The sequence below is a fragment of the Zonotrichia leucophrys genome, chromosome 5 (assembly GCF_028769735.1).
Source record: "Zonotrichia leucophrys gambelii isolate GWCS_2022_RI chromosome 5, RI_Zleu_2.0, whole genome shotgun sequence".
Taxonomy (NCBI): Eukaryota; Metazoa; Chordata; class Aves; order Passeriformes; family Passerellidae; genus Zonotrichia; species Zonotrichia leucophrys.
This window is the reverse complement of record NC_088175.1, coordinates 233510-260789: the sequence shown is the minus strand read 5'-3', so window position 1 is coordinate 260789 and position 27280 is coordinate 233510. Positions and strand designations below refer to the sequence as shown.

General features: G+C 45.6%; 1 protein-coding gene across 1 annotated transcript in view; it reads left to right on the top strand.

The window, feature by feature from the left end:
* Positions 1–27280, top strand: part of RTN1 (reticulon 1) — a 123928-nt gene that overhangs the window by 52745 nt on the left and 43903 nt on the right. Inside the window, exons 2-3 of the mRNA XM_064714947.1 lie at positions 17582–18319; positions 22658–23434. Coding sequence (XP_064571017.1) covers positions 17582–18319; positions 22658–23434 — 1515 coding nt within the window. The remainder of the gene's footprint in view (positions 1–17581; positions 18320–22657; positions 23435–27280) is intronic.

The window sequence follows — 27280 nt, the reverse complement described above, 5'->3', positions numbered from 1 at the left end:
AAGCTACCCCTGACCTGGGTTGCCAGCACAGCCTTTGGCTCAGGAGCAGGGATGGCAGCCAGAGGGAGGTGTTTTATTGCATCCTGGATGTGCAGACAGAAATACCTCACTGAAATGGCTGTTTACACTTGTCATCTTGCTCAGAAATCAGACATAAGATCCTCAAGCCTTCATCTGCTGTAGTTAAATGGATGAAAACGTTAGAAATGAAGAGTCTGCCCATATGTTGTGAGTGCTTTACAGTGACAGACCTGAATGTTTATCCACATGAAGACCCTTTCACACTATTATACAGTGTTAAATGGCTTCAGGGTAAGTGGATTCAAGCCAGAGAGGGTATAAATAGCTTACTGGAAATGCTCTTCATGCTATCTCCTATCCTCAACTTCCCTCATCTCTCCCATTTCCAGTTTTTAAAGGAGAAAAAGGATGGGTTTTTGGATATTTGAGGTCAGTCTGGGAGCTGTGTGGGCCTCAGCAGCTCTTTTTGTGTTAAAACCCCATGGCTGATGTGAGCATCTGATGGGCTGTAAGGAAAGAGCCTCAGCCATGTGGATGAGAAAGCATCAAATGCTATTTAAAATTTCTTGGAATCCCTAACTTATTGTGGGAAGCCATTGCCTACAATATTAGATGTATTTAACCACACAAAGCCACTTTTCCTCTTGGAAGAGGAATTTAATGGAAGGATGTAGTTACTTCTGTGTTAGAACATGGGCAGCCTTGTTCTTCCTCCATCCAGTGCTCTGTCCATCCTCAGCTCTGTACTAACTTGATTTCATGTGTGCTGAGGATTCTGCACTGTTCTGACATTCAACATCAGGGAAAAAAAGTGTTTATTGTCCTTCTTATTGAAAAGGAAGTGTTCAGAAAGTTCTACTGAAAAATTAAACCTCTGCAGCATCCTACTTGAAATTCTTGACAAAAAAGGAGGGGAAAAGGTCTGAGTTTTAACATGTTTGCTTGGGCTACAAAACCCTCATTGCCTGTAATTAAATAAGAGCATAATTTGTTCACTTCTGGAAACTTGGCTCTGAAGAGGCAGCTTTGGGCAAGCTGGGCCCTTCAAAGTGGGGTTCCTTTTGCTTTTGGCCCTCCACAGTTCTGTGCCACAACTGATGGCACTGAGGAAGACAGGACATGGTTGATCTAGTGCCTGGGATGTCTCTTACCCCTGCTGCACAACTCCTTCCAATAGATGGGATTTTGGAACAAGCGATTTATATTAATACTCAATAGGCTGTTGCTATAGCAACCATATGATGTGGTGAATAATTTCATGGGCTTAAATCCAAAATGCTGGGAGCAAAGATGGGTCTGAGCATGATTTAGGACTTGGGTCATGTGGGTGCTGTGCTGCAATGATTTGACTTGGGGAAGAGTTAGGGTAGAAGATAAAAGCTGCTCCTCTGGCTCTGAAGGGAGCTGGACCCTGTTAGGTGCAGCTGGGGTGGGAGAGTGAGAATCAAGGACACTCCAGAATCCTCCCTGTGCACCAGTTTACATGTGCAGCCATGAGGGACCCTGCTGCACAGCAGCTCCCTTTTGGTATTAGAAGTTTGCTGTAAACCAGATCTGACATTTAGCTTCAGGTCAAATTAAATTGATTTGACCTAGAATGATTTTTATTGGTTTGTTTTTGTTTCACGTTAAAAAAATCGTTAAAAAAAAAAATCTGTTACAGCCCAGTTCCAAGCAGAATTAGTTCCCTTTAATTTTCTCTCTTGCCAAAGTGAAGAGTCTCTTATTTGCCCAGTTTTCATCTGCAGTGCTAAGTTACAAGAGGCAAAATTGGGCTGTTTATGGTGGCACCAGGAAAAGACATCTGGAACCCTGTCAGAGGGCAGAACTGGAATTTATTCCCTCATTCAGATGTGCTGTAATGGGGAGATGCTGTATGGGCACCCCTATGCTCCCTGTTCCACCCCCCTGCCCTTTTCCATCAAGAAATATACCTTGTAGACATGTATCCTAATTTTATATATTGACTTCAAGCCACTTTTTCTCCCATCCTCTAAGACTGTGACTAATTCCCTCCCTTCACTTGTACCTTGAGAATATTTATAGCCTGTGATCCTGTTCCTGCCCTCCCTTCCCTCTGCTGTGCAATATAAATTTATCTGTTATTCCCTCCTCCAAACTGGCCCCTGGGGTCCTGCCCTCCAGTGCTTGTGCCATCAACATCTTCTGCAGCTTCTCTGCATCTTTCTCTTCTTGTCCTCCTAGACAGGGAAAACAACCCACAGAAATGCCCAGCTCCTCTGTGCTAAACGACAAGGTACAAACAAATAATGGGGTCTCTTCTCCCTGCCCTGTCCATCTCTATCAGGGATTTTCTGTTTTGCATTGCAGGGTTAGTGCATGAGCTGCTATTTATATTATTTCTGTTCATAATTTCTGGGCTCCTTTAGGGTCCTGCAGGGTCTCTGGGCACAGAGTCACCCCCTGAGGCATTCACAGCATCCTGGTTGAGGTTTGGAATGCAATGAATGATTACCCAAATCTGATACTGCATGTAAAGACCCCACTCCAGGACATCTCAGTGTTTTAATTCCCCTGTTATCACTTTATCCATCTGACTGATATCCTGTATGGACGCTATGAGTTGATTGCCAGAGGGAACCAAATGCCAAAATTACAAGAGAAAATGAAGTTTCCCACACTCAGTAGTTTTCCTGTGCTGCCTAGGGCCAATGTTATAGCCAAGAAGGCTATTAGATTAAATTTTTAAACACTTTTATTTTGAAGCACAAGCCAGAGACTTGACATGACTGAGAAATATGTGCTGGCAGCACAAAAAGTCAACTGTGTCCTGGGCTGCAACAAAACCAGTGTGGGCACTGGGTTGAGGGAGGGGATTCTGCCACTCTGCTCTGGTGAGACTCACCTGGAAAGCTGCATCCAGCTGTGGAATCCTCAGCTCAGGAAGGACATTGCACTGTTGGAGTGAGGTCACCAAGATGCTCCAGGGCCTGGAGCTGCTCTGCTCTGGAGACAAGCTGAGAGAGCTGGGGATGTTCAGTCTGGGAAAGAGAAGGTTCTGGGGTGACCTAATTGAAACTGTTCAGTACCTAAAAGGGCTACAAGAGATCTGGAGAGGGGCTGGTTACAAGGGCGTGGACTGACAAGACCTGGGGGAAATCGCTTCTAACTGACAGAGGGTGAAGTGAGATTGGAGATTAGGAAGAAATTCTTCCCTGGGAGGGTGGTGAGGCCCTGGCACAGGTTGCCAAGAGAAGCTGTAGCTGCCCCATCCCTGGAAATGTTCCAGGCCAGGTTGGATGGGGCTTGGAGCAACCTGGGATAGTGGAAGGTGTCCCTGTCCATGGCAGAGGGGTGGAACTGGATGATCTATAAGGTCTCTTCCAACCCATTCTATGATTCTAATGCTTAAGCTAATCTAGAAGTGATGCTCTTCCCAATGCCCTCTGGCTCAGTGACAGTGGTAGACTCTAAAAATGGGCTTTTCCCAGAGGATGAACTGCTTCACTTGCCCTGAAGTTTTCTGGATCTCCTATCTCTTTGAAAACAGCATGGAAAAAACTGCTTGCCATATTTTCCTATTCTCTTTGGACATTTTTATCATTGTGGCACAGACCTGTGGGTGAATCAGCAATATCTGCAGAGATGTCCTGTCCAGGACTTGTTCTAGAAGCTGCTCCCTGCTCAGCTGAAGTGCTGTACCTGGTGCATCTGCTGGGGAGGAAAGGTCCTTGTTGGACATCACAGATGCAATTCTGGCTGTTGTGTAGCTGTTTCCCAAAAGCAGCTCCTGCTAGAGCCTGAAGCAGGAGAACTGCCCTGGAGATCATGTATTTACCCTGTCTCTTCAAGCAGGAGCACCTCCCCTGATTACATCTGAGAGTTCCTTCTGTAACTACTCTCCAAAACTTCCACTTGCTCCGGATCTGAAACCTTCCCGGCCTGCACAGGAAACTATTTCAGTGTCTTCTGCCTCCTCTATGGCCAGGGTGGGAATCCAGAGTGTTCCACTGGGGGAAGGGACATTGTTTGGAGGAAAACAGACCTGCCTGTGCCTGAAAATTGAAGTTTTCATTGCAGCTTTTCCTAGAAATCCTGCAGCAGGTGTGGATGAAGCAGCAGCACTGCCGGCACATGGATGAGGTGTCAGGAGAGCTCTGCTCCTGCCTTTCCCTGCAGCTTCCACAGGCACCTGGGGCCTGACCCGGCTCTGGTAGAGCTGCACAAGGTTAGCAGGACCTGTGCAATTATCCCCAATCTTTCCCTCGTGGAGCCAAAGCCCAGCTGAGCTCCAGGAGAAGCTCCTGACAGGGAGGTTGGTCCTGGCACTGCTGCCCCCCTCCTGCTTTAATCACACACAGCAACCCCAGCAAATGGGTGGTTTGGATCGAGCTTGCTCTGCCACAGCCTCAAAAGCTTTCAGGAGTGCAGGCTCTGCTGTCATTAACTCTGCAGAAGGCTGGGATTTAGCCACCAAGCTCGGCTGTGAGCAGCTGGGTCCCTGCAAGGAGGGAGCATCTCCTGGGCTTTTAGGAAGAGTGACTGTGGAAACCCAGGGCACCACAGGGAATATTTCTGTGTCTGCTCTGGGGTGCCCTGACCCCCAGGGGAACACTGACCCTCATTCATGGAGAAAGTTTCCCAGACTTCAAGACAGATTGGAATCCACAAAAGTGTGAAACAGATTATAGAGAGCAGTGTAGGTGTATCACTTGGTGAGAAATTTAGGTTTTGGGATTTTTAGTGTGTTGTGGATGGAAGCAAGATTGAGGGCACAGGTTGTCATCCTGGGTTTCTTCTTCATGCTTCCTCTTCCTTCTCCAGGGGTTTGGGTGGCATTTTGTAATTGGGTGGAAAACTCTGCATTGCAGCACTTTGGGATCAGTTATTGGGTTAAAAGGGGAAATAATCTAGTTTTTAATTGGATAGTTTAGTCTTAAAAGCCAGAAAGTTTGAACTGTGCTCAGAGTGAAGGTATAATTAAGATTTCAAGCAACACAGGTTAGTTTGACTGTCACCTGTGGCAGTACCAGTTGTTGGTTTCTCTGGGTCTGGATTGGATTACTTGAGACAGTAATTCATGTTCAGACTCAAGTGTTTATTATTTCTTATCAATAAAACAGTCTCACTACTATGAGTTCAGCAGCAAGGCACAAAATTGCTAGCTATCTCTTGTTACAAGGTCTTTTAAGACTAAACTATCCAATTAAGAAAGGACACCCAGATTATTTTCCCTTTTATCCCACTGACTGATCCCTGGAAGCCCACAATGCAGACTTTTCTGTCCAATTACAAAACATCATCCAAATCCATGAAGAAGAAGGTAAAGAAGAACAACCTGCCTCCACCTTAAAACCTCCATCTTCTTTCATATTTATTTCTGTATTTTGAAATCTCAAACTCTAAGTTTTCCACCCTGTGATAGCATACACTTCTAACCAACTACACACCTGTAATCCTGCTGTCAATCAATTTTGGAAGCCTGTTCCATGACCTCAGGTCAAATGCAGTGTTCTCTTGTGGGTCTGTGCCTTTAAGCACAGAAAGTTTAAAATTCTCAGCATCCTGGCTTCCAACAGGTGAGCAGTTTTGGTGTCATGTACTCACAGTAAAGGGAGGGAAGGACTTGTGTTGGTTCTTCCATAACGTAGAGTGAAGGGTGGGATAGGTCTAAAAAACATCCTCCAGGGGATTGAGGTGTCTGGGGAGGATTTTCCTATCTCTGCTTGGAGTGAACTCATCTGTCACAGGAGAAGAGACACAGTGGCAGGCAAAGAAAGGAGAGACCTTGAAGGCAAGGACATTTCTAGCATTAGTTATAGCACACATGACCCAATCCTCCTCAAGCAGAAGCTGGAGCCAGCAGGTTGATGCTGATTGATGACTGCAGTGGCTCTGCCCCAAATTCTGCACTAGTTGGAGAGGTTTAACTTTTAATATAATTTTGAAAACTTTTTTGATTGACTTTCAGATGCATCTTTGGTGGCATCACCTTCTAGAAACAGAGAGAAATCCCTAAATGTGCAAGGAAACTTCATTAGCTCTGGATCAGTCTGCTGCCTCACCTGCCTCTGCAGAACCTCCCCATTTCTCTTTTTCCCTTAAATATTTTCTGATATTATGTATTCTGTATCCTGCTCAGTACTCTACAGGATTTCTGTCCTAATGTTTCTGTTGCTGCCTGTAAAGGTAACACCAGGAGCCAGCACACCTGGTCCTCTGGTCTTTCTGGAGCAAGTCTTGTTGAGGTGGTAAAACCGTGGGTGGAAAGAGAGCTTGATGATGATTTTTGATATTTTTCTGTGTCTGCCTGCGTCAGCCTGGCACTGCTGTGTCCTCTCTGACCTAGATTTCCCTGCTGTCCCCTGGGCATTAGATTTGATCCTGATTTATGGCCAGTAATGCCTTGTCTTCAGACTCTATTTGTTGGCTCCCAGGGCCTCGTACTTCCTTGCCTGGTGACAGTTTTATGCAGGTGTAACTCTTGTACCTTTGGTGGAGTCACTCCTGATTTAGCCCAGCCTGCAGTGCCTGACAGCTGGTTTTCTCCCTGAATTACTGCGCCTGGCACATCACTGTAGGTGTTAGGCATTGTCACAAAATTAATTTTCCTCTCGAGAGCCCTCAGTGATTTCAGCTGAACCTCTTTGCAATTGTGGCTCTGTCTCCCTGGAAGATTCATGCAGCTGGAGTGGATGCAGCCTTGGGGGATGGGGAGCCAAGTCCAAGTGCAAGACAACCCTTTTTGCCTTTTCTCTCGTTTTTATACATGGCTTTCCATGAAATTTCCACAATTTGTTATGGTCAGGTATGAGAGGCATAGAGAGAACTCAGCAGTTCCTCCAGATGTGTATCAAATTCTTACTAAAAAACTTTTATTCCAGCAAAGCTCTTCTCCAGCACTGGGTTTTCCCTCTCTGTAGAAGAGCCTGGAGCTGCAGGGCAGTGATTTCTGTCCCAGGTTTATCTCAGCATCAAAAGCAGCTGGCTTTGGAATTTCTCCCTTTTCCAGGCTGAGCTGGAATCTGTGGCTCTATGGCTGGGGATTGACTTGGAGCAATCATGAAAAGCTGAATTTAAAAGGAACTGGGACCCAGCAAAGGTGGGGCTGGATGGGCTGAAGGTGCCTGAGAAGGCAATTCCAGGGATGGAATCTGGCCAGGAGAGAAGGTGGTTCTGCAGGGGACATTGGAGAACAACCTGGTCTGCTCTAGGGGTAAAAGCAGCGAGCAGCTGAATTTCCTGAATCATGCTGGAAATGGGATTTCAGTATTTCAAAACCTAAAAGAAGAATGACACTTAGCCAAACACATCCAGATTTTGTGAAATGCTTTGTAGTCTATTGCTCTAAAGGGAGTTGGGCCCCATTTCAGGTAATGGAAAAGCATGATTTAGGTGCTAATTCACTTAGTGCTTGGAGTATTTTTGTCGTGGAGCTCAGTGAAGTTTTATCATTCCAGGGAAAATGTGACTGCGGTGAAATAAGAAAGAATTAATCTTATAAGTGGACTTTAATTATCCTCAGGAAATTGCATTTGAAGGTATTTTAGGTAGTATCATGGTGTCATTGAAACCTATCAGCCAGTCATCTTGCTATCACTGGAGTGAAAACCTTTTTACAAGAACCAGATTTTTGTTAACTCACTAAATGATATTTATCTATATGGTTTTTTTTAAGTAATGCTGGACATCTAGCAGCATTTGCAAATTTGTGCACATTTCAAATTGTTCTTGTGCTTTCTCAGGCCTCCTTTAAAATGCTCTGTATTTTTCATGCTGTCCAGAGTGCTGTGGAGAGCTGTCACAGACCTTATGCCAGGGTTTTACTGCCAGGTCAAATTGGAGCTCTCTGAGACAATTTATTGAAGCAGAAATCCCCGAGGGCAGGTGGGGGTGGGTGGGAAATGCTGAATCATTTAGGAAGGGTTCACTTTGCACACTGATGGTTGGCTTTGGGGCACCTGCTCAGCATCCCCTGCCTGGTGCTGTGAGCCCTGGAGTGCTGTGGATGCTCATGGGAGCTGAGGGTCTTCAACATCACCAAACCTGGGAGCTCTGCTGCCCTGTTTGACTTGGCTTGCTCTGGGGTGTACCATGACACCCTCAGCAGCAGCAAAAAGTGGACCCTGGTGTCTTTTTGGAGAGGCACTGACAGGGAAAAAATAGCTGATGTGTTGCAGCACCTGTGGCCAAAAAAAAAATGCTGGTAATATCCTGCTGGGATGGAGTGGACCTCCTTAATCTTATTAAAAACTCGGCAGTGTTTCCTACACATCCCATCCACAGATGAGGCTGTAGCACTCCAGAGGAGAGCCAGAACCTGATCCATGCCTGCCCAGCTGTTGGAAGAAACCAGAAGTTGTCTGGGAGAACAGGAAAAGCCCCCAGGGAGGTTCCTAGGGAAGACCGTGGAGACCTGCCACCAGCTGCTTGAGGGGAGTTTCTCAGCCAGGCAAGGTGATGCTCCCAAAAGTGTTAGGGCCTCTAAGGCTTGGATCCTGAAAGGGATTTGTCCCCTGCTCCAGCTTCTGTGCTTACAAGAAGGTGGGGATCAAGGTTGTTGATCCTCAGCCAAGGTTTTTGGGGCTGGGATCCCAGCTGACCCCCTTTCCCCCATACATTTATCATGTGGAGGACTGAGATTGGGTACCTCTGAGTCTGGAAGCTGCAATGCCTGTTTACAGCTAAAGCTATGGGAAGTGATGCAGCTCTAGCTGGGAGGTTGTAGTAACTCACATCCTCTGCAAAGTGACCCTGAGGAGAGGTTTTACATGCACCAAAACTTACATTAACTTGTTTGAATTTAGGACTTGCTTCCATCTCAGGGGGGGATGAATCAGAAGCCACTCCAATGAAATCACCTGAGTAATCAGAATCAATAGGATTAAGCCTGTTTTATCCACGCTGTCCTCTTGCCCTCCTACCTGTGCAGGAGCCAGCACCTGCCATGGCAGTGTTTCCTCTGGTGGCTGTGGGATCTGGAGGGGAAGGATGGTGTCCTGGTTTAGGGCAAATTTAGGAGAAAGCCTCCAAAGGGGGCCCCTCCAGAAAGCAAACCCACACGGCCCCTCCCCCCAACTGGTTCAGGAAGGATTCCTTAGAGAGAAGTAGAAAGAACCTGTTTATTTAACAGGCACAGCATCCCCAGCACACAAAATGAACAATGCTGGGTGACACCACTCTGTCACCGCTCTGAAAAAGATGACAAATTCAGAAAGTCTCTCTGGGGGTGCTCGCTCTGTTCTCAGTCCCTCCGGCGCTGGGGCAGCTGCTGCCCAGAGTAGGCCCCGCTGGGCCACAAGGTGCAAACTCTCGGGGTTTGCCAGGGCCCAGCCCGGAGCAGGCTTGAGTGGTGCCAAAAAAGAGAAAGGAAAAACAATCCAGGAAAAATTCGGACTGCTTAGCTAAACTAGCTAATGAGCAGAGCAAAAAAGAAGGAGCAAAGTAGAAGCAAGAGCAAAGCGAAAAGCCAAGGAAAAAGCAAAAGCAGCACCATGTACTGCCCTGTCTGTGTGTCCTGCCAGCCATGGGGGGCAGCTGATAACAAAACCAAAACAAAACTTTCACTCTTCAGAGCAGTCTTGAAGGCACAGAACATAATATCCAGCATAAACAGAACACATGGATGGGGATACAAGCATCATCATCACGTTACCCTAGGACAGATGGATAACCTGCACAGCTGAGGCACTGACTCCCGGCTGTCCCCAAGAGCTGAGGCAGTGAAGAGCCACCTTCCTGCTGCTCTCTGTGTCCCCAGCACACTTGGGACCGTGCAGAGAACCAAGGGGTGCAATCACATAATAGGGTCAGGTACCCTCCTGAACCATCCTGTTAAAAACAAGAGCAGGCTCCCGGTACCAAAGTGATTTCAGCATTTATGATAAGAAAAAGAAAGGCCTAAAGCAAGGGGGCCCGGGCCAAGCCGGAGCGTTCCCGTCGAGTATGCTGCAGTGCCGGCGCTTGGGCTCGTTGAGCAGCCATGTCCCCGATGGAACAACACGGATTCAGTGTGTCAGAAGCCCCTTTTCATCCTGTTTTTTGTCCCTTTGGATTGGTTTCTTTTTGGGTCCTTCATTTGCATGAAGGTTTAAGGCGCTTGATTGGCCCATTACAGTTCTGTCCAGGCTGGCTCGTGGTGCACTTTCCTCAGGTGTATTATGGTCCCTTGAGTACCATGTTTCTTATAACTCCCCTTTTAACCCCTTTTACAATATAATAACCAAACTAACAGTACATGCTTAATGATCTATCAACTATTTTACAACAGTTTCTAACCTATTTTTAACAATCCGGTTTTCCTGCAGCATCTATTGTGCAAATGAATCCCCAGACAACCCTCGGGGTGTGGCCATCCGTGTCTGCCAATGCCATTTGTGGGGATATATCCGTGCTGCAGACAGGATGGTGAGAGTTCTGAAGGAAAGGAAGTTGCCAAGCTGTCAAGTGGGTTTGGGAATCCCGAGCTAAAACAAAGAGCACCATCTCCTGGCAGCTGGGAATAGCTGGCACTGCTCGCAGGGATGCACACCCTGCTGCAGCTCTCCTGCAGGCAGCTTGCTGCTCTCTCTGTCTAGCCCGGAGCATCTGGAGGTGGGATAGCTCAGGGCTGACAGCTCCAGCCTGTTATAGCAACCTCCTGGAGCCGGGTCTCATAAGCTCTCGGAAGTCTATAACACACCCAAGATAGCTCAGCTACCCTTGGAGTAATAAAAATCAGCAGGATGGCTTCTGTTGCAGTGTTGGAAACAAACAGGTTTCATAAAAGGCAAAATAACAAACAGAAAAACCGAGCCAGGTGCTAGACATTCTTGCTCCTGGTAAAACACTTCGCAAAAGCAGTTAGTTTCTTTGTTCATGTCCTTTTCTAGTTAATTGCCCAGGCGGGACTTTTTGGCTTCTGTCCAATTAGCCATCCTTAAGTGTGAGGTGAAGTCCCCAAGGTCCTATGAGGTGGCTTTTCACCTAATGGATGAGAGAAACTTCTGGGCTTCTTTCCTTCTTAGGAGGACAAAGGATTGCTTTGCCACTCTGCCAACAAGGGGCACATTCCTACACCAGCCACTGAGAAAGGCAAATCCAGGGGACACTGGGAGCTGATCCAGTGGTATTATCCACAGCACAGGGGTGCTTCTGCGAGCATCTAAGCTCTTTGAGCTCTCAGCCATTTGGGTTTCAAGCTCTGCTCGAGTTGGAGCACAATTGCTAAAGTACTTTTGGGTTTTGTTTGGATATCGAAGTGTTTGGGGTTAGCAAATTCATGCAGGAGAGTCTTGCAGAACTGAGAACATGACTCCCAAGTGGTGCACTTAAGTATCCCTGAGGGTGGCCAGATCCTTTTGAAGCATGGCATGATTTGAGTTGGGGTTGAGAGATGCCTCTGCCACTCATGCAAGCTGCCCTTGCCACTGTCAGGAAGGCACTTGTGAAAGACATTGGAAAATCTGGAGTTTCCTGAGGTTTGGACTGAGTTTGAAATCAAGCAGAGAGGGGAAAACAGCTTGGTCTGGATCCAAGAAAATGGTGTGCTTTGAATTTGGAGACAGACATGGGACTGCTGATCTGTCTGGGCATGGGAAAGAGGAGTGGAAGAGTGATGTAAGACGGAACATCTGCATAATGATGTGTATGATACAGATGTGAATGCTCTAAGACACGAGTTTTAAAAAGGAAAGTAACTGAGTTAAGGAACTAAAAGTACACAGTAAAACATCATGCATCAGGGTCAAAAACCAGGAAAAATTATTTCCCTTTTTTTTTTCCCCTCATTTTTATGTGTAAGGAATAAATAGAAGCCAAGGCCAAGCAAAGGCTTTTTACTAGTGTCTGATGACAAAATTGTAAACCTGGTACAGAAAAGAAAGGCTGTTTAATAATATATGTATTCTGTTTAATAACTATTTTTATTGTGCATTTGGAAGAAAGCAGGAAGATACATTTTCCTAGTGGTCATGGCTGAGTGATAAAAATGAAATTATATCTCTAATTGATTAATTATTGCAGGTCATGGATTGTTGAAATGGGACAGGGTAGACCTGGGTGGACAAGGGAAAGATGTGGGAAGACCCTGCTTCTGGGAGCTTTCATTCCTGCAGCATTGGAGCAGCCAGTAATGACTCCTGAAGCTCAATATCGAAAGCAAAAAGTCAGAGCCAACTATTTAAAAGACTTACAGGAAGTTGCTGGAAGCTGCTTGCTCCCACTATTCTGCTTTTGTCTGAAAAGGTCGCTGAAACCTTGATTCCTCCCATTGCAACCAAAAAGATTTTGTCCTCTCTCCACAGCTCCAGGCTGTAAAATCTGCATCACCTAATTAAAGATTCTCCCCTCTCTTCTTCTAAAAAATTATTAATTTTGAGCAAATAAGTGACAGGCATTAAATACAGGACCTTGCACTGAGGGGTTGCCAGCTTTGGGGAACTGAAATTTCACATCACAGAATCATGGAATGGTTTGAGTTGAATGGGACCTTAAAGCTCATCTGGTTCCAACCCTCCTGCTGTTGTTAGGGACACCTTCCACTAGACCAGGTCCCTCAAGTGTCACTCCGTCTGTGCCAGTGAAGATCACCAGAGCTGCATGTGAAGCTTGACAGGTTAATATGAAATAAGGTTATTTTCTTAAAAGTTGAGCACAATATTAAGAAGTGATCAATTTTAATAAGGCCAAGAATACTCTAGTTGGGGGAAAAAAGGAATCACTTTTATTTAAATCTGCTCTTTTTCTTGATTGTGATCCTCAGCTAACTTTTTCTTCCCTGTTCCAGTGAGCTGCAGCAGAGCAGCTTGCCTTGATCCAAATTGGTCTTGAGCTGCCTTTCTTAAATTAAAAGCTACTCTGCATGGAACCGATGATTTCTAAATTATTTCCTGTATCAATTGCTAAATAGCTCTAAATCCAGTTCCACAGGAGAGGATTTCTGGAGCATTCACTTCTTCTGAGCAAACAAAACAGTCATTTTCCAATCTTTTTTTCCCTTTGCAGTTGATGAAAACACATGTAACTTGCTGAGCATCTCAGCTGGGCTGGAGTGATTGAATCAGACCCATTACTTCTTAGCTGGTTGCAGGAAGTGAAATTATTTCCCGAGGGCTCGTGTTACAAGAAAGCACAACTGCTGCTCTCAGGAGCTGAATAGCTTTCCTTCACCTGAATTGGCAGGCAAGTTTTTGGGCAGTTTTGAGTGAAATCCAGATTAAAAAAAAACCCAGCCTTTGTAACAAGGGTAAATTCAGACCTGATACTGTCATCTATTATCGGTGCTATTCAAGGCTTCTCCTTCCCACGGATATTGAACCAAATAAACTTAAAGTCAGAGAGGGCATTGCTTAATCACCAGGCTCTGAGCACATTACTTTTCAGCAAAAATCTGCTCAGCTATTATAAGTTTCCATGTCTTTAATAGCCAGTCTAATAGCTGAGAGATTCACACTTCCCAAATGAGAGGCAGTTTTGGCAACGGCTGTAAATCAATCCCAGTGGAAATAGGGAGTTACATTAAATCCTATTAATTAGGCAATTTCAGCTGTCTTCAGTGCTTTTGACTCTGCTGTCGCCTTGAGAGTTGGGATCCCCATATGTCCTGCTAATGTGAACCCTCCCTTTGCTCGCATACCCTGTAACTCTCTCTCCTCCTCAGCCTCAGTAGGAAATGCATTTTCTGGTTTCATTTCTATTTGCAAGGCTGCTGCAGGAAAAAAACCCAAAAAGGTTTATGATTGATAGTGATTCTATTCTAAATCAGCTCCTCTGTTAACATCTGCTACAGTACTGGGTTTGTACTATTTGAAAATATGATGTTTGAAAATGTGATGTTTGTGTCAATGACTATTTCAGGGTTACTTTTCTTTCTGCTGAGGAATAACCTGAAGATTAGGATGGTATTTTCTCAACCTCTCTTTATCACCGTGAGCTCACTTTATCACTCCTGTGAGCTGCTCAGGCTATAACTCCTGCTATGAAGCACCTGACAAAAATGCATTAGAAACCTTTTCACTGCTCTATTGATCAGCATTGCTAAGAGCTGCAAATGCTTGTGCTTCTGGCTCCCATGTACCGTGGACAAAGCACAAATGAAAGCTGTGAGCAGCATCTGTGAATAGTGCTTTGGCAGTGGCTTCAATCTCCTTCGTCTCTGTTTGTGCTCCCTCTCTCCTAGCAATATTGGGATGTTTGTAGGAATGGATTTTTGCCCTCTTATGGTGTTGTGACAGTGTATTCCTCATGAGCAGAAAGTATTCCACAGCCATCTTGAGCTGGTCCACAGCCACTCAGGGTCAGTGGGACTTTTCCAGTGGATTCAGTGGGCTTTGGAGCAGGTCCAGGAGGCACTGAGGAAGCATTTAGTCAAAGAGTAGCCCTGAAACCCTGTGATTCAGACAGCCACTCACCCAGCACAAATAGTAAATTACAAACAGCAGATACTGGCAGCAACAGGCATGAATAGTCTGCAGTCAGCAATTCACAGTCTGGAATATGTTGGCGTAAACAATGCATCAGATAATTCCAGCTAACCAACACATTTGTGAAAATCCAAGCCTGTTCATGGATAATTTTCAGAAAGGCAAGTTCAGCAAGAAGAGCACTGGCAAGGAATAGAACCTTTCCCTTTTTGCTTACTGCTCATTTAGGAATGTGTTCTGGGTATGAGCTGTCGTTGCAAGGCACTGGATGACCTCAGGTAGACCCTGGGTGCTGGGCAGCCCAGTTTATCCCTTATTCTGCTTTGGTTTTGCTGTGGTTTTTCCTTTAGGCTTCATTCTCACATAGCTTAGCTGTTGGGACCAAGTTATTGGGAGCAGTGAGGATGGGATCTGCCTGCAGCAAGTCACAAAAGCATCTTGCAGCCCTCAGGGAGCTGGCAGGAAAACAGAAGGTTAAGTTTTGAGTAGTAAAATATTGTATTTGCAGGGAATGCCCTGACGAAGGCAGGAATGATGAATCTGACTCCATGTTCTCAGAAGGCTAATTTATTACTTTATGATACTATATTATATTAAAGAATACTGTACTATACTAAAGAATGCAGAAAGGAAACTTACTAAATGCTAAAAAGCTAATAATGAAAACTAGTGACTCTTTCCAGAGTCCTGACACAGCTTGGCCCTGATTGGCCAATGAGCCAAAACAACTCACACCAGAACCCAACGGAACAATCATCTGTGGGTAAACAATATCCAAACACATTCCACATGAGCAAAACACAGGAGAAGCAAATGAGATAAGAGTTGTTTTCCTTTCCTCTGAGGCTTCTCAGCTTCCCAGGAGAAAAATCCTGGGCAAAGGAATTTTTTCAGAAAATGTGAATGCCACAGTTAAATGTAAAGGTGCATCGATAGAGAGGGGGAAATAAGCCCCAAGTTCACATCTCCACAGTGCCCCTCACCACTCTGAAGCAAGAGCTTGCCAGGATGATAAATATTTCTATGAAAAGCTCTATGCAGTGCTACACAGCAGTGAGAATACCCAGCTGAAGGCTGGGAATGACTGGGAATGGATGATTTTCCACCTGCTGGCTGCAGCACCCCTTGCTCTGCGCTCTCCTGTGGCAAAGGCTGCTACAAATCCCTGGCTGTGGGGATGGAGCTGCTGCCTGCACCGTGTGTGCAGGGGCAGATTAGCAGGGAGGGCTGCCCCCAAAGCCAGGGAGGATGGGGACACAGCAGCAGGTAGCACAGGTAGGATGAAAAACAAGGAGTGGCACTTTTGGGTTGTTTTTTCCCCTGTGCTACCAGGTTTCCTCTTGTAATGGGACGGATGTGTTGTTCCCAGCCTAGAGGCAATCCAGGGAAAAGAAATTGCTTGTTAGACATCACAACACTGCACAATGCAGAAATAAGATGAGGGAAACAATCACTCTGCCTTCGTGCAGGGCTTGGGGTGTGTGTGTGTGTCAAGTCCAGTGAGGCTGTGCAGTAAAATAAAGCCTTCAGCTACAACTCTGAAGTATTACAGGGCAGAAAATACTGCTTCAGGGCTCCCTAAATGAGCTGCACATGCCTGATGCATGGAGGGCAGTGGGGAAAAGCAGTTGTGGTGGTGTTTAGAGATGGTATCAGTATCTGTTTGTGCAATGGGGAAGGAAATACTCAAATGCAAGTACCTTGGGAGCTTTTGCATGGACATGTTCCAGCTTCTGGCTTTGCAGCTGCAGCAGTGTCCCTTTAGTTTTGTGATAAAGTCTGCACTGTCTGTTGTGATGTTCACAGGGGTCCCAGACAAGAGAAGAGACGAGAATCTTGACTCCATGTTTCAGAAGGCTAATATAATATAATATAATATAATATAATATAATATAATTACTAAAAGAATAGAAGAAAGGATTTCATCAGAAGGCTTGAAAGGAAAAGAATGGAATGATAATAAAATCTTGTGACTGACCAGACAGTCCAAGACAGCCGGACTGTGATTGGCCATTAATTAAAAACAACCACATGAGACCAATCCCAGATGCACCTGTTGCATTCCACAGCAGCAGATAGCCATTGTTGACATTTCGTTTCTGAGGCCTCTCAGCTTCTCAGGAGAAAAAATCCTAACGAAAGGATTTTTCATAAAATATGTCAGTGACAGTGTGTGGTGGCCCAGGCATGTGTGGAGCAGGTCAGGAGCCTCACATCCCTCGCAGGTGATGAGCAGAAGTTGGAGAAAGCCAGGCAGCCCCTGAGATGCTTCAGCACATGAGGGGTTAACAGGCTGCTCCCTCCCATAGGCAGCAGCTCCTACAGACGTTGGCTTTGTTCCTCCTCTTCCCATTCCCTCAGCCCCCACAGGAATCCTCTCTCCCCCCTCCCTGGTGGGGGATCTCGCTGTTCGTGTCCTCGAGCTGTGCTTTGTATGGATGCTGCAGAGGGAGAGTGGCCGCTGTTTCTAATTTAATTAGCATCATCCCGAGGAGCTGAGAGCGTGGCAGAGGGAATTAGAGGCATGAAAATGATGCAGGGGTTTAACCACCTGAATGCCAGCATGATTTCTAGATGATGCACATGGGCTACAGCTTTCTGAACATGTGGAAATCACTAAATGAGGGTGTTGAGTTTCTGCCTTGGTGTTTCACAAATTTAGGGTGGCTACTCTTAAGAGAAAATGTAATCTAAATCTGCTTGCAACTTGCCCTCTCAATTTCTGTCCAGCAGATTTTTTTTTCAACATGAAAAGTTTAGATAGGGTGAAATTCCTCCAGTTCTATGTATTCAAAAAGAAATATTGGTTTAGTATTGGACATTAGATTTCTTTTAAGGATATTGGGTGCTGAGCCCCTGGGTTGGAATGTGAGGGATGCTGTGAGGTTGCAATCATAAGAAGTTTTTATTTACAGGCTGGGCAAACATTGACCAGGAATATTTAGTTACTATCAGGATCCTTATAGCTATTTTAAGATAGAACAGCAGCTGGAAGCCTTGTGTGACAGATGTGCCACTATATTGCCCAGAGGCATAGAAAGAGACAGTCCCCAAGAGCTTGCAAGCAAAGTCAAGTCTGGTTCACAAACCAAATTTAAGCTCAGAAGGGGGTGAGCATGGCTTTGCAGAAAGCTTGATGCAGAAATCCTGCAGGCACTTGTGTCTCACTGTGCCTGCTTTTTGTGTGTTTGCTTCAGGTGTCACAGGCTCGTCACATCTCTTCGACTATGGCTCCACTGCCAACGGAGGGGACAACTCCTTCTACACCTCCCTGATCTCCGATGTCCACTACACCACCCCACGGGACTCCACCTATTTCACAGGCATCTATCAGCAGGAGAACACCCCCATTCCCTGCTCAGGCAGCACGGAGGGGTTTAATGCCCTGGGCCATCCTGTTCAAGACGTGACTGGGTTTGAGTCCCGTGGCTTGTTTAGCTCAGACTCGGGAATAGAGATGACTCCTGCAGAGTCTACTGAAGTCGACAAAACCTTAGCAGATCCCATGAAGGTCGAAGGTTACAAATACATGGACATGAGTAGATCAGAAGAAATAAAGTACCAAGAAAAACACGACTCCGACTCAGAAGATGAGAGCCCAGGCCTTAGTGATAAGTACCGGGGAACACCCGTGGGGTCCAGCCACGCCGCCGAACCTCCACAGACGCCTTTTGAGACCACAAAGGCAGCCAAGGAACAAGACCTGCTGGAAGACAGAAAGTCTGGGGGTCAGCACAGTCCCTCTGGGGGTACAACCCCTGTCAAGATCACACTCACTGAGACAGAAAACACCAAGGAAGCTGCCAGCAAAGAGCCGAGCCCAACTCAGCCGGACACCGGCCTGAAGCCGAGCCATGAGGTGGTGCCCACGGTGACAGTGTCAGAGCCCGAGGATGACAGCCCAGGATCTGTCACACCACCCTCCTCTGGCACAGGTAATGCTGGTCTTGGTGCAGGGCACTGAGGGGTTTGCTGATCAAGAAGTGGTTGCTGTTGTACCCTGCACATTGGAGAATTACCATGGATTTTTGGGGTGAGAGAGGGCATTACAAGTGTCCATGGCCAGAGGTGTTTGTGCTCTCCTCTGACACCATTTTGTGTAGCCAAAGTGAAGGGGGAGGCAAATTGTGCTCCCCATCACCACACACTGCTCAGGATGGGCTGTCCTTCTGTATGGAAAGGGATCCAGGCCTGCTGAGCCAGTCCTCAGGGATCTCTCCTCAGGGGAAGCAGTGTACCTGTGGGATCACTGGGGTATCTTCATCTAGGCCATGATTTGAGCTGGATCCTGCTGGTTTGGAGCTCTCTTGGTCACCCTGGCTGCCCTGATTCCCCAAGGGAAATGAGGTTTGTGGGATCAGGGCAATGCAACTGACTGGGTTGATATTATGAAAATTATAATGGCTGGCTTAGCATCTCTTTGCCCCTGCAGAAAATAAGGTTAAATTGTTAAAATCAGTGCTGTTTTCATGTCAAAGTGCTGATTTTATAAAGTGCTGAGGAGGGAAATGCCGTCACCTCATTTACAAAGAGGACTGGAGGGACAAAGGGTCAATCTCTTCAAAAGACTCCTGATGGATATTAGGGGGTTACCAAAACTCCATGTTTTTATATTTTTCCTACTGTCTGATTACTGCAGTAGTCCATAATTTTTACTCCTCATTTTCCCTATTATACACTGCTAAAATATAAAAGTAGAATAGTCCTTTCAAAAGGACTAAAGTTCTGTGGCAGAAAACCAAATTTTTTGACTGAAAATTAAATTTCAGTGTCCTGGATTAAAATCCTTTAACAATGAATATTTGACAAAGAACATCCCCCATAAGATGAAACTTATAATGCTTCAATTTTATTTAGAAGCATTTAAGAAAAAACAACTAGAATTTCCTTAAAATGGCAGTCTGGCACCCACACTAATACCTCCCCTTGGAGGAATATTTGGTTCCTACAGAAAAGTGAGGGAGCATTTGTGCACTTCCACATAGGAAAAGGAGATAGAGTCCACCACAGCTGTGAATTTATTCTGCCTGCATCAGCCAGAAACTTTAATGAATAGACTTTAGAGCCACATTTTTCTTCTTTTATTTGATTGAGTGAAATCACACACTGCTCCTTAGACGTGCCACTGTTCATCGATTTACTTGTAGCTTTTTGCTACAAGGTAATTAAGGACTTCAGGCACTGTTACTTACTCAGTCCTGGTGTCTGTTCAAGGCTGCCTTGGGGATGCTGGGTATCTGTATCCCATCAAAACTGCTTATCCAGCCTGTTAAGGAAAGAAGAAGGCATCTCTTTCTAGAGGCTGGCTCCCAAAGGGTGTTTCCTCTGCATTTTCCCTCCTTTCCTGCAGTTGTGAATGTTCCATGCCCAGACCCCACATTCATAAGTGATGAAGAAATTCAAAACCTGCCCTTGCTATTCCCATGCTGTGACCCAGCAAAGTCGTGGCTCCTAGGTGCCCCTCAAGCATTCTGGCAAAGCTGCCAGCACCCCCTGCTTGGGTCAAGGCTTTTGAAAACATTTTACTCTTAATCTCTGGCCCTCATCTTTCTGGGGAAGGAAGATGTGGTCTGTCTCTGCGCTGAAAGGCCGTGGGTATTTATCCACCTCCCCGTGCCAGCAGTGAATGTGACACCCTGCTGCTGGCCACAAAGGGCTGTTTTATTCACAAGGTGAATGCCAGGGCTGGGAGGAGCAGGGTGAAGCCCAGGGACGGCGTTGCTGTGCTACCGGGGCTGGAAGTCACATGCCTGCTTGGACCTGTGCCGGGTTCAGTCTGGCTCTGGGAGAAAACTCTCGCATGTGGTGGTGCAGGAGAGCAGCGCAGCTTCCTGCAGCCAGAGGAGATGCAGGAGCTCCCAATGCACCAGAAAATTCCCAGCATCCAGATGGGAGTGTGGTGTAAAAACACCAGAACCTGAATCCTGTCTGTGGCCACAATCTGTCCAGCAGAAGGACATTTTTGTGTTATTTTTGTGGGCTGGAAACTTTCCTCCACTCCACTGTGGGACCCAGCCCTGTGGATAGCTGCAGGCACTGTCCTGTCAGGGACCTCTTCACCAGCATCTGCTGGAGGAAACTTGGGGATTTATTTTCCTGGTGGCTTTCTTGACTCCTCCCAACATGCTGTGCCACTTAAGTGACCCCATCACATTAATAATGACTTTAAATTAGTCATGAATGAACACTCAGGATCCCAGAGGAGAAATTTCCATGTGTGCTTGATGGCTGTGTCAATGTGACTGGGGAATTGCAGTCAGAAAACGCAGACTGGGCTATTAATATTTTTGTTTTGTTTCAAATTTTGGGTGACAAGATAAGTCATTATTTTTGTTAATATAGTTCATAATGATGTTAAGAATTACAGTAGAAAAAATTGTTTCATTCTTGGACCCAACTCAGCTAAAAGCAGAGAGAATTCACAACCCACACCCTGAGAAAAAACCAAACCCCAAATTAATAAAAAAAAAACCCAAAAAACAACTAGTCAACAAACCAAAAAAAAAAAAAAAAAAAGAGAGAGAAAAGTTTCTGATCTAAATTTTCCACACCTGAAAATTAAAGTTTGGCAAAGCTACAGATAATTACACATGGGCTGATAGGATCAGCAGAACCCAGCAGCCCCATGTGTGTATTTAACTGTTGGTGACAGTCTGATGCTGTCATGTGTGTCCTGAGCCCATGCTCCTCTTGACTGAGGATTTCCCTGGTTAAAACCACATTGTTGAGCCACAGGTCAAGCAGTGACCAGCACTGCCTTGTGCCTCAGCTTTTTCTTTAGAAAGTGATGCTTCTTTAATAAGGAGTACCTGCACGGGAGATGCTGTATAAGATCAAGCTGATATTACTGTGAGTCATCCCAGGCAGGGAGACTTTGTGCCTGTGCTTCCAGCCCTGCTAGAGGGACACGTGCTGCTGTGAAATCTATTGTGTTGGTTCCTGTTGGAATTTTGGTTATTGAGAATTTCAGATTTTTTTATGTTGATAGGTATTGAGAATATTGCATTTGTTTTGAGGTTATGGAGAAAGTTTTTTAAACGGAGTGAGAGAATTAATATTATAGGTGTGTAGTTTGAATAGAAGTGTGCACTACTATATAGTAGAAAAAAACCATATATAATTAACTATATTGATAGTTTAACTATATATAGTTAGACTATATAGTAGAAAACTTAGAGTTTAAGATTTTACACTATAATAATATGTATAAACTAAAATGGAAGTTTTAGGGTAGAGGTTAGTTTTTTGTGTGTGTGTTTTTTTAATGGGTTTGGGTAGTATTGTATAATTAGATAAAAATTAATATTAATTATATTATATACAATTATATAATTTTATATTTTATGTCTTATATATTCTATTATTATTATGTAATTGTATAATTATAGTGTGAAAATGCCAATCACTTTTTCTTTAATGTTAAAAGTTTAATAGCAATAAAATAGCTATAAAAATAGCAATATAATTAGAGTAATAAAAATTTGGACAATTTGGATCAAGACAATATGAGACAATAAAAACAAAGAGTTATGGACAGTCCGGGTACCTCTTTCTGGGCAAAATAAGCCCAAAAAAGGACCCACGTTAACAGAGGATTAAACCTTAAAAACAACAGCCTGTTGCATATTCATACACCTCATACATGATGCATAAATTACATTCAAACACAGGATTCTGTCTGGGCAGTGCCAGCTTCTTCCTCTGAATCCTGACGGCATCTTCAGAGATGAGCGAGGCGGGAAGAAGTTCATTTTTTTTTTTATAAGAGAGCAATAAGTTCTCTTTCTCTGAAAGATTCAGGTGTCCTGTGGCTGCTAGTTCGCTGCAAGTCCTTCCTTTAAAAAAAAAGTATCTTACATAGCATAGTTTCTATTTTAACCTTATGTTATAACCTAAAACTATATTTAACACACTACTTAATTAATACAGCATAACTTTCTAACATAATACACATAATATTCATTTTATTATTTGTGAAAAGCCAATCATAAAAGACGCATTTTCCACAACAGTATTGCATTATAGTATTATAGTATAGTATTATATCTATATAATATTATACTATATATAGTAATAGTATAGTATTATATTATTATTATATTATTAATCATAGTATAGTATTATATTATTGTTATATTATTGTATACTATTATAGTATATATATTCGATAGTATAGTATAGTATTTATATTCGATAAAAATCTAAGCTGCTGGAAAATAAGATTATTGTATTTTTTTCCTTTTTTTTTTTTATTTTTTTCTCCTGTATGGCAGAACCATCCGGCTCCGAGTCGCAGGGCAAAGGCAGCCTGTCGGAGGACGAGCTCATCAGTGCCATCAAGGAAGCCAAGAGCTTCTCCTTCGATGCCGCGGAGGCGCAGCGCGGCCCGGCCGCGGAGAAGCGGGAGCCGCGCCCCAAGTCCGGCCGCCCTGCCGCCGCCCCGCACGGCGAGCACGAAGCCAGCAGCGCCGAGTCCGGCGACTCGGAGATCGAGCTGGTCTCGGAGGACCCGCTGGCCGCCGAGGAGGTGCTGCACTCCAACTACATGACCTTCAGCCACATCGGGGGGCCCCCTCCGTCGCCCGCCTCGCCCTCCATCCAGTACAGCATCCTGCGGGAGGAGCGGGAGGCGGAGCTCGACAGCGAGCTCATCATCGAGTCCTGCGATGCCTCCTCGGCCTCCGAGGAGAGCCCCAAGAGGGAGCAGGACTCCCCCCTGATGAAGCCCAAGGTCATGGACATTATCAAGGAGGAGAACAACTCGCGCGCTGACGCCTCGGAGTACGAGGCCGGTAAAATGACGGAGAGCAGGATGAACAGGGAGAACCTGGCGGAGTCCTCGTCCTACCTGAAAAGCTCCTTTGTTGCACCAAAAATAGGCGCTGAGCCCCCGACCTCTGCCGTCAGCACCGAGGAGCTGAAGGAAAGAGTAAAACTGAAGAAACCCATTGAAGAGACTGTTGTTAACCAAAGTAAAGTGTCTTCCAAGGACTTTGGCAAAAAAAGTCCGCTGGCTTCGTTGCTACTGCCGTTTTTAAATAAGCAGAAAGGTAAATGCAGATGTTGTGTTGGTTTTTGCAGTGCTGCTGAGAGGAGGGGGAGGGAGAAGCGCCTGGTCCTTGCAGGGGAGAGGTTTGGAGTGCGGAGCAGGGGGAGCTGCAGGCACAGGATACCCTCAGGGGGAAGCTGGGCACGCCTGTGACAATCCACACAGCATCCCTGACCTGCCCATCCTCTTAGGGAACAAATAAATACCAGCAAAAAAAAAGGCATCCTCTTAGGGAAGAAATAAATACCAGCAAAAAAAGAGGCCTCCTCTTAGGGGAAAAGCAAATACCAGCAGCAATAATTTTAAGGTTTAAGCATAGATACAGGATGGTGCAACACCAGAACTGTAAGGCTGATTTGTACATCAGGTATCTGGAGGACAAAGAAGAACAAATGATCATCTTACCTTTTAAATACTATTTGCTTTGTCCCAGGGGAGGGGTGCAATCAGGGTCCTGCGCCTCTCAGAAGTGTAAAGATAAAGATTTTGAGGATGCCTTTATAAAAACAAAGAGAAAGACTTGGAGGAGGAGAGGAGTTGGGGAGTCTGGGTGTTTCTGGAAGTGTTCAAGGCCAGGCTGGATGGCCAAAAATTGATTTTGAGTGCAGGAAAGGCATGTAAAGGCTGTGCAAAGGAAAAGCCCACATTCAGCCCGACCCCAGAGCAGTGTTGCTGGTTGTGCTGCTGGCAGCCTCTGGGCTCTGGAGCTCCCTGGTGTCCTGCTGGGTGTGCTGCCATGGCCCTGAATAACGATGTGGGGAACAGCAAGTGCGTGTGTGGTTTGCACAGAGATCTCTGCTTAACGTGTATTGCCATCCAGTGGCAATAACAAAAACGGGCAGCGACTTCCCAGCTCCATTTCACTGGAGCTGTCAGGATCCAATGGAGTGGAGCTATTCCCATGCTGTTGATCACCAAGCAGCCTCTCCTGCTTTCCCACATGGTCGGAATGATGGCTTTGCTTGATGCAACCCGGGCTTGGCTTTGGCAGGAGTTGTGCAGTTGTTACCTGAGTTAGTGCTGCCTCCTGCTCCTGCAGAGCACAGAGGGGAAGGCAGAGCTGCAGCCAAGCAGCCCTCACATCACTCCTGGATCTCCTCCCAGGGGTGGGCACAGCCCTCACACAGCAGGGCTTGGAGCATGACTGACTGTGGCACTGCAGGAGGGGAGGCTGCCAGCTCAGTTTCTTCTTCCTTTTTATTCTTGTTTTAAATTATTATGTGCTGGACTTGCACATGGCTTGGGCATACAGGGAGTTTCAGAAAAGACCTGCTGTCCTGGAAACATCAATCCTTTGGCCCAGGGCATTTTGCAAGAAGTGTGGATCAAGGCAAGCTGAGAAGGAGCTTTGGCTAAGTCTTTCTATCTTCTCTTGTGGTGCCTTTTGGCCACTCTCTGCCAGGATGGCTTGGCTTACCTTGTGCTGGTGTCCCACAGCCTGAGGACCTGGTCCTGGGAGGAGATCTCCCTTATGCTGGAGGATCATGTCTCTCCCCAGCCCCTCCATCACTGACAGTATTTGAAGATTTCTTCTTCTTGATGCATTTAATGAAATATGCAGCAGCTAATTACCTTTCAGATCAGATGCCTGATGTCAGGATATATAAAAGAAAGAGATGTGGACATTCAAAGCAATGGTTATTTTAATTTTGTTTTTGCTTTATGGCAGGATTTCACTTAAGAGAAGGAAAGCCCAGGCCTGGGGCTGTGGCCTGTCACTCACAGGTTGGATGACACAATGGGCAGGACCCAGGCCCCAGGCAAGATCCTGCTGGACATAGAGTCAAATAAAATTAATCATTTCAAGTGCATTATTCTGCAGCACAGGCCTGTGCCAACCTGACACAAAGCATCTTGATTTTGATGCCTTATGAAAGGCTTTCACAGCACTGCTCCAGTCACTCCCCTACCAGGGTGTGTCCTTACCACACACCCTGGGTGGCTGCTGTGGCTCTGAGCACCTGTGAGGGACACCAGGGTTCAGGGCCACCCATTTCTGGTAGTGTCACAAGCTGCAGTCAAGGTTTTGGGGTGACAGTGGCAAATTCCCTGGGTTGAAGAAGGTGTTTTCCCTCCTTCCTGCTGCCTCTTGTGCTGTCCCATGGTGTCCAGGGCTATCCCAGAGTGGACAAACACTAAGCAGTGTGGGCTTTTCCCCCATTTGGTGTCACAGACAAACTGATTTTACAGAGTTTCTCAAGGAAATGGTTTTCCAGCAGAGATCTAGGAAAGACCTGAATTTGTTGGGAGTGCTTTTTTGTTCAGCTAAACATCATCTGCATTGAGTTAGCACATCCCTGCTGTTGGAGGAGCTGCTAATGAGGCATTTTTCCATGGGAAGGGGATGTTTGGTTGGGTGCTTTAGCAATCTGAGGCTCATTTCTCATCTGCATGCTCTCACCAGGCTGGCTCTGCAACCAGCAGCAAGCCAGGCCAAGGCTTAAGCATACGGGAATGTTAGTTTAATATTTTAGTGCCATCTGCTGTAAGTGCCTCCACACTCTGGCCCATCTGTTTTCTGTGCTTCAGTTTGCTTTTTATGGGGCTCTGGTAGCTTTGCAGCCTTTGGAAAGCCCCAGCTTGGAAAAGGTGTAGGGGAGAGGGATGTCCTCCCTGGGGGTGGAGCGTCCACACCTTGTGATGCTGTAGGAGGAGTGGGATAAAAACCTGTCCAGAGAAGCAAACATGTGCACCTAGTCCTGATCTCTCAGAATCTCTGCTGGTCAGAGTGACTCTGAGATACATAAAAGTTTCTTTTCTCAGCCTGGCAGTCGAAGAAGGAGTCAGTATTCTTCTGTTCTCATTCTCTGGGTTGTTTATTGTTTCTTATCTATAAAATGCTTTCTACAACCCACCGAGGTACATTCAGCAGGTCAGACAGAGGCACTCTGGCCACCCTCAGGGTGGTGTTATCTTTTATACTAAAAACTACGTGTACATTATTTACAATAACTTCCCAATACCTATCACCTATGTTAGACAGTGAGTTTCTACCTTAAACCAATCCAAAAGTGCCAACATCACCCAGAAGATGGAGGCCAAGAAGAAAGAAAAATGTCGCCGACATCTTTTATGAAAAATCCTTTCCTTAAGATATTCCTCCTGAGAAGCTGTGAGGCCTCAAGAACAAAATGTAGACATTAATTATCTGCTGCTGTGAAATGCAACAGGTGCATCTGTGATTGGTCTCATGTGAATGTTTCTAATTAATGGCCAATCACAGTTAACTGGCTCGGACAGAGAGCCCGAGCCACAAACCTTTGTTATCATTCTTTGCTATTCTATTCTTAGCTAGCCTTCTGATGAAATCTTTTCTTCTTTTAGTATAGTTTTAATATAATATATATCATAAAATAATAAATCAAGCCTTCAGAAACATGGAGTCAGATCCTTGTCTCTTCCCTCATCCCAAGACCCCTCTGAACACAGTCACAGAGAAAGACTGGACACACCCAGATTCCTCCATCTTGCCTCCTGAACCCCCATTCTAAAAACCCCAAAAATCTATTTTTTCACCCCATGACAAATTAACTATTATTCTACTTAAACTCTCTTGACTTGTAATTCTTCATATGAGGTTGGTAATTTTTTCCATGAGTCAAGATCAAAGGCACAGGGGTCTTGGGCTCTGCACCAAGGTCTCTGAGCCCCCTGGGCAAGGTCTCAAGTCCTCCAGGGCAGCCAGAGGAATTTCCTGGGTTCTGACACTGGTCTTGCCATGAAATCTTAGAGTGGCTCAGTGAACCTCTGTGGTTCCTCCCACCTGAATGGAACCATTCAGGTGGGAAGGGGGCTGTGGAGGCTGCTGGTCCAACCCCTTGCTCTCAAAACAGCTTGGTCAGGTGGA